The sequence below is a fragment of the Indicator indicator genome, chromosome 20 (assembly GCF_027791375.1).
Source record: "Indicator indicator isolate 239-I01 chromosome 20, UM_Iind_1.1, whole genome shotgun sequence".
Taxonomy (NCBI): domain Eukaryota; kingdom Metazoa; phylum Chordata; class Aves; order Piciformes; family Indicatoridae; genus Indicator; species Indicator indicator.
This window is the reverse complement of record NC_072029.1, coordinates 20461014-20476356: the sequence shown is the minus strand read 5'-3', so window position 1 is coordinate 20476356 and position 15343 is coordinate 20461014. Positions and strand designations below refer to the sequence as shown.

Sequence of the window (15343 nt, the reverse complement as noted above, 5' to 3'; positions counted from 1 at the left end):
ACCTCAAACAAGCGTAGGTCAGCTGGGACTCTGTCCCCCACAGCCAGGCAGACGGTGTCCCCGGGCACCAGATCCCTCGCAAGGGTGTGCTCCAGCCGACCCTCCCGTACGCTGCAGCAAGAACAGGCACAGCACTCAGGGCCTTCCCTCACACCTCAGCTGAGAACAGCATTCATGCTGCTGAATGGCAGCAGTGCTCCAGCCCCCAGCCAGCTCTTATCCTAATTCTCTGTGGCAGTTTTAGGAACTTTTCCACAACCCTTGAGTAGAAAGTAGTAGAATGTAAATAAATTACCATTGGATGTAAACGGAAAATAATGCTAAGGTCTAACTAATCCCTTTGCTCTGATAACTGACATAAAGTTAGTTGTATGAACTAACTCTTGCTCTTTCCAGCTCTTCACTCTGGCAGACTCCAGCTGATAGCTTTTGCTTGGCTGTTGCTGACCTTGACTGCTTTCCTACTGTGGTTAAGTACTAACAGCTACTCTCTGCTCTTCTCCCTCCCCTTTTACCTTGTATAGGGCGGGGGAAGGGAGCAGAGAGGGGGAAGCTGTTGGTAACCTCCTGGTTTTGTCCAGGGGAATTCTGTGCTGTTTATAAATTGTAAATAAATGTAAATATTGTGTATTTTGTACATATTCATTGCATTTCATACTTCCAGATTGCAGTTTTGCTTCTAAATAGAGCTTCATTTGCTTCCAACTGAGCTGGTCTGGCAATTTTATTTTGGGGGGGTAATTTCAACTCCCCACATTGTTTCTTAGGAGTTACACATCAGCAGCACCCTTCAGAGAGTTCCGAGGGGCACAATGTGGAGGCAGCTTTTAGGCTCATAAAACAATCTTCAAAATGAGCAAAAGCAAGGCAGGCTTTAAGTCAGCAGAAGAGGTTGATACAAACATTGTAATTCAGTCAAATCTCTCCTGTGTACTCATATCAGATTAAACTTACTGTGACTGAGCTTAGGGCAGGAAGGACAGGCAATTACATACCAGTGGCATTCTGGAGGCACAAGTTTACTAAGCTCTTCAAGAGATTTTTCTGATCTGTACTCCTGCAGAGACATTGGAAAATAAACGAACTATCAGGCAGGTAGTATTTTTAAAGCAGGCAGAATTTACCCCACAAGAAGATCTGTGGACATGTACTGAAATGTATCTTGTTAGTAAAGCTGTATTAAAGTAACACCCAGATGGGAGATGCCTTTCAGCAGTTCCATACTAGGCAGTTTAAAAAGCAAACATGCTCTAAGCACTGGAAATGTACAGATCTGCTGGAAGAGCAGCACAGGGCCTCTGCACTTCCCTTCAGTATCCTCAGGTCTTGGCAACACTTGCAAGGATCAGACAAAGGAGAAGCTCTGAGTTCTTTGCTGTAGCAAAACTACTGTGGTCAGGCTTTCAGCCCCTGGAGAACTAAGGCAGCACAGCTCACCCCCAGCTCAATCAACAGCTCAGAGTTAAGGTAAACTCAGCTAGGAAGCACAAACACAAAGCAGTTTGGGCTCAGGCATACACTGAGTACTTACGCAATTACAACTATTTTTTAATGACTTTAGAAAATTACTCTGAAGATCCTTTTGATTTTTTTTAATTTCTCTACAAAATTGAAGCCAGAGCTACATTTTCCAAAATCTCTTCTAGATGAAGTTAAGTATTTCAGTACTTCTACACTGTTTATTCTGTGTGCTGCTTTCCAAGCTCTCTTTTATGGCCAACTCCAACAATTCTGAGTGCTGCTTTTCCAAGCTCTCTTTTATGGCCAACTCCAACAATTCTGAGTGCTGCTTCCAAGCTCTCTTTTAGGGCTAACTCCCGGAGAGACACAAAAATGCCAGTGCAGCTAAAGCAGAGCAAATCATGGCCTTCAAGAAAGGCAAAAGACTTGATGAGCACAGAAGACTTGGATAACTCCAAGAGAGACACCAAAGTGCCAATACAGCTAAAGCAGAGCAAATCATGGACTACAGGAAAGGCAGAAGACTTGGGGAGCACAGAGCTCTCTAACTCAACCATTCCCAGCAGAACTCCTTCATCAGCTTTATAGGCAGAAGTGACACAAAAGCAGTGACCTTGTTCCTGCAGCTGTCTTACCTGAACGAAGGCAACTGTCACAACAATCAGTATTGCCTGCAAGAAAACAGAAGTGGGTGACATGAAAGAATTCCAAGGCCATGGAAGTAACTGATCCTACCTGGGTTTGCTCAGCCATAGCACATTAATATAGCAACAAGGTGATCTGGAAACAAACTTCCCCATGCTCAAAATCACTCAGCATCCCTTGGCTGTGTTACAAAAGCAACCTCATTATCTATCTGTGTCTGCTCTAGTGACGTCCAACAGCTTGATAATCTTATTGTAGTAAAATCAGCTTAATAACTAGACAGTCATTATGAAAGAAAAGCTTCCTCTGCTGCTGAGCAACAGGCAGCAGTGGAGAAAGACCCATGACAAACAAAAACATGAATAACAAAGGTGGGGAGTGACCTGTAGCTGTCACAAGCATCACAGATGTGGCTTCCTTCAAGTAATCAGATAACAGAAAGACTAAGAATAAACTGAAGAACAGTTTGGGAGCATAAAATACCCTGGCAAGGAGAATGAGAAGAGGATGAGACTCAGGAACTCTGGCCAAGATTCCCAAGGAGTGGAACAGGACACTAAGCGCATCCCCAAGAGCCAAGATGCCAGAGATCCCAAACAAAAAAGCAAAAACCCAGGTGCCCATTAGGAATAATTCAATAGCAGTACCAAGGCCTCCAGAGGAAGCCTTTGCACTCCCCCATATCACACACAGCTCTGGTCACCAGCCTTCAACACAGGCAGCACGAGGCTTGCAAGCAGGGGACATGGAAGTGAGGAGACGAAGGAAAGCTGTTAGAGGAAGCAGCAAAGATCAATGACTGTTGTGTTAAGCAAGCATCCCCTTTCCTTCAGTACACTCTCAACTTCAGCAGCCACAAGAATGAAAAACATTTCATAATACAGTCATTTACCTAAATCCAACTTACAAACACCCCAGGCCATTCCAAACTGACACTGACATTCCAAATTGCATCTTTTTTAATTAAAGAAGACATATGGATTACTTGCCACAGAAAAATCATCTATCTAAAGCATCAGAGGGGTTAGCAGCAAGCCTCCAGGTACCTCAATTACCAAAGTAAAACTGAACAGAGCCAGCGTGCAGGTCTGCCATGAAAAGCAGAGCAAGGCTTCGCCTCTGAGCATACAGAACCCCCAATTTTCAGTTGTCTACCATCAAAAAAGAGCTCATAGGGACGATTTTCTTCTCTGTCTCATTTGCAGTGACAAATGGATAGCAGTACTAGATTTGGCTCCCTAGCTCAGCACCTCTTTAACTGCCAACTCCTGTAAAATATTATCTCAGCTTCTATCTTCTTGCTGCTGTATCTAGAGAGCTCAGGTTCCATTTCTTTCTCACATTTTCCATCTTTCAGGTACATTCACAGAAGGCTTAATGCTGAGTTTAATTTGAAATTAAAGCATAATTTATGGCAAAAATTGCATAGAAGGCACCAAAAATTGTCCCTCTGAAGAAATGCCTAGAGGCAGACATTTCAATCAATGCAGGAATTAGGATGCAGGATGCAGGAGATGATCATTCTCTGAGTTATTTTCCTCTGTATTACTGCTGTTGGTCAAGGGCAAAAAGCAAAGCCCAGTCACAAACTAAAGAGGTTTGATGACAGTACACCAAGCCAATTCATCAACTAGAGTCAAGCAACCCCATCCCACACTGCCATTCACATGGTCCCACCTTCTGGAATACTGCCCACAACAGTAGGATTTCAGTTCCTTACCACAGTGATACTGACAGCATCATCAAACTGATGCATTAAAACACTGATGACTGCAGATGCCAGGAGGAGCATGATGAGAGGATTTTTAAACTGCAACAAAACACAACAGTAATTCAGCAACACTCCTGACAGCAAGACCATTTCACATACCCCCCAGAGCACCTCTGACCTATTCTGGAGGCACCTTATGCTAGAATTAAAATGTTTTTAACCCACCAGTGCAAACAAAATCTGACTGCAGTCCAGATGTTTTACCTGAGGGGGTTTTAACCATCCCAGGCTGCATTCATCAGAAACAGGACAACTGCTTCTTACATTTGATTCACATTTGTAAGACAAAAAGATTCATCTCCCGTATTTGTTTATACTGCATTTAAATACACAAAAGGAAGCCTGAAGTACATTCAAAATGCTTTAATTCTGTTCCCAGCAACTGATGAAGGCAGCAAAAGGGTTCAGAACTTTCAACTCATGATTTCCTTTACAGGACAAAAGATTTTCTTCCTGTTTCTAAGGCAAAAATAATAAAGGCTCTTGCTTCTACAGGACAGCTGGTTGCTAACACTGCCTCATTTTTTGGTAATAGCTCTCAAAAAAACATTCACAGATTACAGCTCACAGGATGTCAGAGATTGGAAGGGACCTTCGGAGATCTCCCAGTCCAACCCCTGTGCCAGAGCAGGACCATAACATCCAGCACAGGTCACACAGGAACACACCCAGACATGACTGCAAAGCTCCAGAAAAGGAGACTCCACAACCTCTCTGGGCAGCCTGCTCCAGGGCTCTGGGACCCTCACAGTGAAGAAGTTCTTCCTCATGTTGAGGTGGAACCTCCTGTGCTGTAGTTTCCATCCCTTGCTCCTTGTCCTATCCCAGCGCAGAAGTGAGCAGAGGCTGTCCCTGTCCCTTCCTTCGTGAGCCCCAGCCCTCAGCTATTGATAGACATTGATCAGATCCTTCTAAGCACAGCTAAGTGCATGTTGCAATCCTAGAATGGCTCAGGTTGGAAGACACCTCACAGACATTTCAACCCCCCTGCCATGGACAGGGACAGCTCTCAAGCAGAACTGGCTGCTCAAGTCCTCATCCAACCTTGCCTTGAACACCTCCATCCACAACCTCCCTGGGCAGCCTGTGCCAGAGTCTCACCACCCTCACACCGAAGAACTTCTTCCTCAGCTCCAGTCTAACCCTGCTCTGCCTCAGCTTCCAACCATTCTCCCTTGTCCTGTCTCCAGACACCCTCAGCAAAAGTCCTTCTGCAGCCTTCCTGCAGAATCCCCTCAGGTACTGGAAGGCAGCTCTAAGGTCCCCCTGGAACCTTTGCTTCTCCAGGCTGAACAGCCCCAGGCTCCCCCTCAGCCTATCCTCAGATCAGAGGTGCTCCAGCCCTTGGATCACCTTTGTGGCCCTCCTCTCAACTCAGAGATATCCTTCCTGTGACGGGGATATCCAAACTGGACAGGAGGGATCTCACAAGAGCAAAGTAACTACTCATGGTCCCAGCCCTCTGGTAGCCCCTCAAGGAACCCAGTCATTCAGCTGGGCAGGTGCTTAGTAATTGCTAAAGAACCAGGTTCAAGCTCAGGCACATTGTTTTAGCTTCCCTATAAAGTCATGAGAAGAATCATTGAAAGCCTCTCTTGTACCTAGTCACAAGTGACAGCAGGACAGGAAATGGCCCCAAGTTGCACTGTGGGGATTCAGGTTGGATATTAGAAAAACTTCTTGACTGAAAGGGTTCTCAGATGCTGGCACAGGCTGCCCAGGGAGGTGACTAATGCCCATCCCTGGAGGTGTTTCCAAGAGGCAGAGCTGTGATGCTGAGGGCGATGGTTTAGCCCCAGCCTTGGCAGAGTTAAAGAATGGTTGGAGTGGATGAGCTTAAAGGGCTTCTCCAACCGAAATGATTCAATGACTCTCAACTTCCCTTCACTCTTCTAGCTCATCACAGCTACTACTGGACCAGGACTCAATAACTCCTAGAAAAGCCAGCTGCTGATTTTTCTTCCTGAAAATCTGCCTTAGGCACACCCAAGCCATATCCCCATGTGAAAGCACAAGAAAGCTAAGCAATATAAAATCTCAGAATGGTTTGGGCTGGAAGGGACCTCCAAAGCTCATCCAGTCCAACCCCTCTGCACTCAGCAGGGACATCCTCCACTAGATCAGGTTGCCCACAGCCCTCTCCAGCCTCACCTTCAATATCTCCAGGGATGGGGCCTCAACCACCTCCCTGGGCAACCTGTTCCAGTGTTCCACCACCCTCCTGATGCAGAACTTGTTCCTCACATCCAATCTCAATCTGCTCTGCTCCAGTCTGAAGCCATTGCCCCTGGTCCTGTCCCTGTCCCTGCAGGCCTTTGCAAACAGTCCTCTGCAGCCTTCTTGTAGCCCCTTTCAGGTACTGGCAGGCTGCTATTAGGTTTCTCTGGAGCCTTCTCTTCTCCAGGCTGAACACCCCCAGCTCCCTCAGCCTGACTTTGTAGAAGAGGTGTTCCAATCCCCTGATCATTTTTGTGGCCCTCCTCTGGACTTGATCCATCAGGACCATGTCTTTCCTATACTGAGAGAGCAAAACTACTGACCAAGTATGAAAGCAAAAAGGAGAAAAACTTCACCTGGGAAATGTATTTTTTCCACAGTGGTTCATCTTCACTGATGTCAAACTCATTCCAGCCATGGAATGCTCGTCTGTGACAAACTTCACAGTTTTTTAAGCCATGCTGAAGATTGGCCTAAATAAAACACAGAGCGGGGAACAGAGTCAGCAATGCCACTGAGAAGCTAGGCTCCAAAATACCAGCACCAAAATGCAGCCTTGGATTTGGCCACCATGAAGAAGACAAGCTGGGGACTGATGCCTGTGTGACAAAGCAAGCTACAGAACTCCTCTCCTGCTTTCAGTCTTGGTTTGGGGCTGCTGAAGAGATTCAACACATTCAGAGATGCTGTTCCACATCTCTGAATGATTGCCAATCCTCCCTGCAGAGAAGTCCTCCACAAGCCAAACTGTGGGCATGGTTCAGACTGTTGAGGGCTATGTCAGGAGGTCAGCTCCTCGGGCAGATGACCTGCAATCTTGACCCGTCACCGACCGGCATTTCCCATGGTGTACTCCTCAAACAGTCCAGCAGACAGAAAATGAAAAAAGAACATCTATCATGAAAATGAACCCAGGTTGAATGGTTTATAAATCAGCCAATGGGCAGCCTTCCAGTTCCTCCACTTCAAATGGAGGCTACCAAAACCAATTAAGGACATGAAGGATTCCTCAGAGACAAGGAAACAACAGCTCTGAAAATACAACAGTTTGGTAGGAAGATTGAGCCTAGGAGATTTTTTCAATTAACAAAAAGCAATTTTCAAGGCACACAGAAATCCAAACATTTTAAAATTCTATCTCAGATCCCCTCCAAATACCCAAATCTTTGGAACTTGGTAGAGGTCAGAGCATTTAAACATCAATATGCTTTTAAAAGCAGCAAACTGCACAATCCTGGATAGACGTTCCAGGACAGGAGCTGTCCAGAGTAAATCAACACTCTTGGGTAACACCACCACACCCTTCAGAGATGCAGCACCACTCACTTGCAGAATGCTGGCTACTTCATCAACTGGCAGTTCACTTGCTTTTTTGGAGGACAGTACAGGAATCATTGTCTCATTGTCACCATCAGGGATTTTTTGAAGACGTGCAACCTAAGAAACAAAAACCAAAGCCTGAAGGGAAGGAAAGCAGCAACATTTCATTTTGAACAGCACAGCCAAGAGCAAGACAGTATTGATGCCACTGAAAAGTAGTTTTTTATGACTTTTTGCACTTAAGAAAAATAAATAAATCCACAATTCAGCTTGTTTTCATGCAGTGCTACCTGCAATAACAGAAGAGAACACTGGACAGGCAGCAGACTAATTTCTGTACCCACATGTTCAGTGACACCAAATATCCTAACAGCTAACATATTCATAATCCTTAAACTCATTACCAGAAACACCTGGGCAGAAAGTAGTCACTCCAGATAAACTTTACTCCTTGCCCCTACTTCCTCCTCCAGAATGAAGGTGGCCTAAGCAGGACCTTTGCTTGTGCACAAAGGAGAAATGACACTAAGAAAACCTCCAAGAAGAGCACAGCAGCACTGCACACAGTGAAGTCAGAAAACTTGACCACAGAACAAAAGCTCCAAGTCAGTGGTATAAAAAGTCATGTTTGCCTCTCATTCTAAGAAGCTAAAACTTTGTGAACTGCAGAACAGGTCAACAGCAACACTGATCACACAGCTCAGTGCTGCCTTGGTAATCAAGGCAGCTGCTGTTGCCCAGTTGTTCAGCAGAGCAGTAGCTGCAGGGATTCTCTTCCTTCTCACTGCTATTCCCCAGTTCTTGATCAGCACAGGAGTAGCTGCAGAGATTCTGCCTTCCTTCTCACTGCTGCTGTTTCCCAGTTCTTGTTTAGCAGAGCAGTAGCTGCAGGGATTCTCTTCCTGCCTTCTCACTGCTGGAGTTCCCCAGTTCTCATTCAGCTGAGGAGTAGCTGCACGGATTCTCTTCCTTCTCCCTGCCATACTGCACCCACATTCATGCACTGTGCCATGCACACCTACCCCCTCCATCAACTGGAAGACACCAAACATGTACACCACAGGAATGGCCTTCCCCCTTCACTTGCACACAGTGGGAATAGCTGGGTTTACAGTTTCAAAATTCATTATTGCCCTTGGATGGGTTAAAAACAGGGCTGGATGCCCAGGCACAGAGAATGGTTGTGAATGGTGCCACATCCAGCTGGTGTGCAGTGACCAGTGGTGACCCCAGGGATCAGTACTGGGGCCAGTTCTATTCAACATCTCTATGGATGACCTGGATGAGGGGATCCAATCAACTGTTAGTGAATTTGGGGATGACACCAGCCTGGGAGGCAGTGTGGAGCTCCTGGAGGGTAGGAGGATGCTGTAGAGGCATCTGGCCAGGCTGGGTCAATGGGCTGAGGCCAGTGGGATGAGATTCAACAAGACTGAGGGCAGGTTCCTGCACTTTGGCCACAACAACCCCATGCAGGCTACAGACTGGGGGTGAGTGGCTGGAGAGCAGCCTGGCAGAGAGGGACCTGGCAGTGCTGGGTGACAGCAGCTAGACAGGAGCCAACAGTGTGCCCAGGGGGCACAGAAGGCCAATGGCATCCTGGCCTGGATCAGGAACAGTGTGGCCAGCAGGAGCAAGGATGGAATTCTGCCCTGTGCCAGGCACTGGTGAGGCCTCACCTCCAGCACTGTGTGCAGCTCTGGGTCCTTCACTGCCAGAAAGATCTTGAGGTGCTGGAGCAGGTCCAGAGGAGAGAAACCAGACTGGGGAAGGGACTGGAGGGGAAGTCTGATGAGGAAAGGCTGAGGGAGCTGGGGGTGTTCAGCCTGGAGAAGAGGAGGCTCAGGGGGGACCTTATCACACTCTACAATGACTCTACAATGAAGGGAAGCTGCAGTAAGGTGGGGGTCAGGCTCTGCTCCCAGGCACCTTGTGACAAGAGGAGAGGGCATGGCCTGGAGCTGTGTCAGGGGAGGGTTAGGTTGGATGTTAGGAAGCACTTCCTCAGGGAAAGGGAAATCAGACACTGGGATGGACTGCCCAGGGAGGTGGTGGAGTCCCTGGATGTGTTTAAGGCAAGATTGGATGTGGCACTTGGTGGCATGGTTTAGCTGATGTGGTGGTGTGAGGTCATAGGCTGGACTTGACCTCAGAGGTCTTTTCCTGCCTCAGTGATTCTGTAAATCTCCTCTATGGATGCTGAGGCTTCAAATCTATGTGGGAGTCCTTCAGGATGACACTAAGAGGAGCCCAGCCTTCCTGTGCCCTAACCACATGGGACACATGGCTGGCCACCTACTCAAATACCATAGCTGAGAGGAAGTTCACTCAACCTTTGTTCTTCTGGCTGCCTACCTATACAGACTCCACAAAAACTTCACCCCAGGGGCCCAAGGGAACAAAGAGCAAAGTGAAAGCGCAAGCACTGGAACTCTAGCATATTCTCTTCCTAAGAGAAATCTCTGGAACCCCACAGGTGCCACCTGGCTCCCAGTGCAACAGGGACCAGCAGGACCTGCTCCTTCACTGCAGGTCTAAGAAAACAGCTCTGGAGACCGAGAGGAGAGGCAGGGCCACCTAGGGTCAGGGGTTGAGCTCCTGGGCAGGGAGCAGGCAGGCACAAGCACTGCCCCTTGCTGATGAGATTACAGCAAGCCCTACACCAGCTGCACACCCAGACACACCCAGCAATGGATGCAGGCCAGGATGCCAGACGTGGAGGCAGAGCAGAGAAGAGCACACCAAGAGCCTTCAGACCAGTCAGGAACAAGCCACACCCAATGTGGCACTGACTACGATGTAATCTCCTGCAGGAAATTCCACCAGATTTTAACAGCAATTCTATTTCCAGAGCAATTCAGCAGTTCTCTTAACAGCAGAACCACCTGGAAGTGTGGTGGATACCTTCTCCTGTCACTGCCCATGGGAAGGGACACCTCACACTACAGCAGGTTGCTCACAGCCACATCCAGCCTGGCTGCAAAAACCTCCAGGGATGAGGCTTCCACCACCTCCCTGGGCAACCTGTGCCAGTCTCTCACCACCCTCATGGGGAAGAATTTCTTCCTAACATCCAATCTGAATCTCCCCACTTCTAGTTTTGCTCCATTCCCCCCAGTCCTATCCCTACCTGACACCCTCAAAAGTCCCTCCCCAGCTTTCTTGTAGCCCCCTTCAGATCCTGGAAGGCCACAAGAAGGTCTCCTCAGAGCCTTCTCTTCTCCAGACTGCACAACCCCAACTCTCCCAGTCTGTCTCCATAGCAGAGGAGCTCCAGCCCTCTGCGCATCCTCATGGCCCTTCTCTGGACACCTTCCAGCACGGGGTATGACTGCAGAGGCCAGCAGCACCTCAAGACAGCTTTGGAGAAACATCTGCCAGCTGAGCAGATCAGCTAGTGGTAAACCCTGACTTCATCACAAGAATGAGAGTGCTTGATTCAGCCAGAGCAGCCTGGAGGGCTGCAGGCTCACAGACTGCACAATGTTGGAAGGAACCATCCCAAGGTGCAGGGATGCAGGCAGGCAGCAGGGATACCTCACATTAGAGCAAGCTGCCCAGGGACACAGCAGGGCTGATCTTGAATGTCTCCAGGGATGGAGCCTTCACCACCTCCCTGGGCAACCTGCTCCAGTGTCTCCCCACCCTCATTGTGCAGAACTTCCTCCTGATGTCCAACCTAAACCTGCTCCAGTTTCAAACCATTGTCCCTCGTCCTATCCCCACAGCCCCTTCTGAACAGTCCCTTCTCAACCTTCCTGTAGGTCCCCTGCAGATACTGAAGTGCAGGTCTAAGGTCTCCCTGGAGCCTTCTCTTCTCCAGTTGGGAAACCCCCAACTCTCCCAGCCTGTCCCCATAGTAGAGGTTCTCCAGCCCTCTGATCATCTGTGTGGCCTCCCTTGGATCCACTCCAGCAGGTCCAGGTCCTTCTTGTGTTGGGGGCCCCATAGCTGGACACAGCCCTGCAGGTGAGACCTCAGCAGAGCAGAGGGGCAGGATCCTTTCTCTCCATCTCTGGCCACACTGCTTTGGATGCAGCCCAGGCTGCCCTTGGCCTTCTGTGCTGCCAGTGCCCATTGCTGGCTCCTGTCTAGCTCGTCCCCCAACAGCAACCCCAAGCCCTTCTCCCCAGGGCTGTTCTCAAACTCATCATCTCCCAGCCTGGACTGATATGGAGGCTTGGCTCAGCCCAACACAGTAACTGACCAAGCAACAACATTTCAAAGGGAGAAGAAACCTTGAGCTAGCTTAACACATACAGTCCCTTCCAGGGAGCTGGGATGCCCAGAATCATGGCAGGGAGCATTTACAGACCCCAGTACTGGGAATCACACTGGCACTGCCATACTGGAACTGGATACTGCAATTTCTACATTCTGCTAAGCTTACCAAATACACTGAAACCAGCACAAACATGTCCTGCTGAATCACAAATCCCACAAATCCCAACCATGTGTGGATGGAAAGCTGCAGCTTGGAGAGGGACCTGGGGGTGTTGGTTGGAAGTCACTGACCATGCGCCAGCGCTGCCCAGGGGGCCAAGAAAGCCAAAGGCATCCTGGCTGGGGTCAGAAGCAGGGTGGGCAGCAGGGCCAGGGAGGAGATCATCCTCCTGTGCTCAGCACTGGGGAGGCCACAGCTGGAGTGCTGTGTTCAGCTCTGGGCCCTCACTGCAGGAAGGACATTGAGGGCCTGGAGCCTGTGCAGAGCAGGGCAGTGAGGCTGGAGAAGGGCCTGGAGCCCCTGGGCTAGAGGAGGGGCTGAGGGAGTTGAGGCTGGAGAAGAGGAGGCTAAGGGAGACCTCATTGCTCTCTACAGCTCCCCGAAGGGAGGTTGCAGTGAGCAGGGGGCAGCCTCTGCTCCTTGCTGCCAAGCCACAGGAGCAGAGGAAATGGTTCCAGGCTGTCCCAGGAGAGGTTCAGGCTGGATCTCAGGAAATCTTTCTTCCCTGGAAGGGTTCTCAGCCATTGGAATGTTCTGCCCTAGGCAGTGCTGGAGTCCCCATCCCTGGAGGTGTTTCAGCAGTGTGGGGAGCTGGTGCTGAGGGACATGGTTTGGTGTTGAACCTGCAGTGCTGGGTGGAGGGTTGGACTGGGTGAGCCTGGAGGTCTCTTCCAGCTGGACATAATCCGTGAGTCTGTGAAATATCTTCACATATGCACAGATGATACTATGTACTACATGTGGACTATCTGGAAGATGCTGGTCAAGGAGCATCATACTCTTAGCAACTCCTTCATGGGACATAAGGCTGCACCATGCCATGGCTCATTTGCCAACAGAACTGTCCTTGCCACTGCAAACAGCTGTCGCTTCCCACACCCAAAAGCTTGAAGCCTGCAGACTAATGAGTTGTTTGTTTTCTACCAGGCACTGTTTGCTCAGGATAAGAAACATTTTTGAAGGCTCTGAGGTTACTCTCTCCTGCCTTCATTGGATAGACTTCGGCCATTTTTCACTTCTGGGAATGCAGAACTGCAGCAGTTCTGCATTCTAACAGCCAAAGACATTTCTTCCTATCCAACAGTATTTTACATTTACCAGGAGTCCTCACATCAAAGGAAGTCACACAGAACAGTTCTGCCTCTAAAAAAGCCGGAAGAAAAGAGAACCACAGGTTAGTATTAATGAGTTCTCCTGGCAGAGTCATTGCTCCCCTGGAAGGTCACAGTTTCAGCCCCTTGCTGTTGTGTGCTGTTTCCTCAGGCTTTACAGGAAAAGGGCACAGCCACCACAGAAATACCCAAAGCCAGGAGAACAAGATGCCCCATCAACCTGAGAAGCCTTGCCTTGGATTCAAATCCTGCTGCAGCAGAGGTCAGGGTTGTCTACATGGCCACCCATCAGCCATGAGGCAGAACTGGACTCCTCAGTACCCAACACTTCCACATCTCTGGCCAACCAGACACAGACAGCTGAATGCTGTCACCAACCCTCCCCCCCACCCCCAAATCCCAGGGTTGCAAATTATTTAAGAAGAGACTTATCCTCAATCCTACCTACTTCAGGCAGAGTGATAAAGACTATGATGCTCCATTTAAAAACCCAATTTATTAACTCCACAGAAGTCTACAAAGCTCAAGGATTATCTTAAGTACTAAAAGTAACTTCTTGTGGTAGTTTTAGGCTGATGCCTAGGAAATTTTCTACAGATTGAGTAGAAAAGCGATACAATGTAAATAAATGACCATTGGATGTAAAACAAAAATAATGCTAAGGTCTAACTAATCCCTTTGGTCTGATACCTGACATAAAGTTACTTGTATAAACTAACTCTTGCTCTTTCTAGCTTCTTTGCTCTGGCAGACTCCAGCTGATGGCTTTTGCTTGGCTGTTGCTGACCTTGGCTGTGTTCTTCTTGTGGCTGAGTACTAACAAATTACTCTCTGCTCTTCTCCTCTTTCTTTTTCCTTTGTCTGGGAGCACAGGGGGAAGCTATTGGTAGCCCCCTGGTTTTGTCCAGGGTGGTTCTTGTGCTGCTTATAAATTGTAAACAGATGTAAATATTGTATATTTTGTACATATTCATTGAATTTCCTATTTCTAGATTTTAGTCTGCTTGTAAATAGAGCTTCATTTTCTTTCCAACTGAGCTGGCCTGGCAATTCTATTGGGGGGGGGGTGTGTTAATTTCAACCCCCCGCACTTCTGAACAGCCCCTCCTGAGAAACCTGTCTCCAGAACCCACAACACAGCTGACTCCTCTGTATCTTTCACAATGTCTTTTGTAATTTAGAAAGCAGGAAGGGAAACAGCACAGCTCAGCATGAGTGACCAGTGTGCTGCAGGGGCAAAGGAAGCCACCAGGGTGCTGTGGTGCACTGATCAGGGTGTCACCAGCCTGGATAAAGATGTCTTTGTCGCACTCTGCTCACCGCTGGGCAGGCCACACCTTGAGCACGGTGCACAGCTTTGGTCCCTCCTGTGCAAGAAGGATGAGGACAGGCTGGAGAGGGTCCAGAGAAGGGCCACAAAAACGATAGGAGGACTGGAAGCCCTGGCACATGAAGGAAGGCTGAGAGAGCTGGGGTTGTTCAGCTTGGAGAAGGGAAGGCTTAGCAGAGACCACCTAACCATGTACAAGTACATAACGGGTGGCTATCATGAGGAGGGAGACTCCTTTGGACAGAGTCCCATGCTAAAGACCAGGGGTGATGGGGACAAGTTACTACTGGGGAGGCTCAGACTGGATGCCAGAGAAATTTTCCTTCATTGCAACTATTAACCATTGGAATAAAGCCCCAAGGGAGGTGGTGGATTTCCCTACATGAGACAGTTTCAAGGCCCAGCTTGACAGGGTGCTGGGCCAGCTCCTTTCAACTCTATTCTTACCCAGGAAGGTTGGACTGGGTGATGCTTGGGGTCCCTTCCAACCTGGCATTCTATGAATCCAGCTCAGCAGAGGCTACCAGGAGGACAGTAAAGAGGTGATCTTCTTTCACCATAGTGTATTCCACCTGGTTGTCCTCCATGCCTTGTGAGTGACACCTGCCTGCTCTCCACCTAGAGAAGTGTTGCACAAAATAATGATGCCTGACCTGACTGCAGTGATGTAGACTTCTGCAGCAGTTTTAGGCTGATGCCTAGGAAATTTTCCACAGAATGTAAATAAATTACCATTGGATGTAAAGGGAAAATAATGATAAGTTCTAATTAAGCCCATTGGTCTGATAACTAATATAAAGTTAGTTGCATAAACTGTTCTCTCTCTTGTTTTGCTCTAGCTCTAGCTGATACCAGCTGGTGGCTTTTGCTTGGCTGTGTTCTTGTTGTGGCTAAGTAACTACCAAGCTACTCTCTGCACTTCTCTTTTCCCCTGTACAGGGGGAAGGGGGCAGAGAGGAGGAAGCTGTTGGTAACCCCCTGGTTATGTCCAGGGGGGGTCCTTGTGTTGTTTATAAATCACAAATATATGCAAATATTGCATA

General features: G+C 48.5%; 1 protein-coding gene across 1 annotated transcript in view; it reads right to left on the bottom strand.

Moving 5' to 3' along the window:
* Positions 1–15343, bottom strand: part of LOC128973722 (calcium-transporting ATPase type 2C member 1) — a gene marked incomplete at its 3' end in the record, with an annotated part of 42841 nt that overhangs the window by 16986 nt on the left and 10512 nt on the right. Inside the window, exons 2-7 of the mRNA XM_054390112.1 lie at positions 7421–7531; positions 6451–6567; positions 3827–3916; positions 2097–2132; positions 996–1057; positions 3–111 (exon numbers count right to left, since the gene is read on the bottom strand). Coding sequence (XP_054246087.1) covers positions 3–111; positions 996–1057; positions 2097–2132; positions 3827–3916; positions 6451–6567; positions 7421–7531 — 525 coding nt within the window. The remainder of the gene's footprint in view (positions 1–2; positions 112–995; positions 1058–2096; positions 2133–3826; positions 3917–6450; positions 6568–7420; positions 7532–15343) is intronic.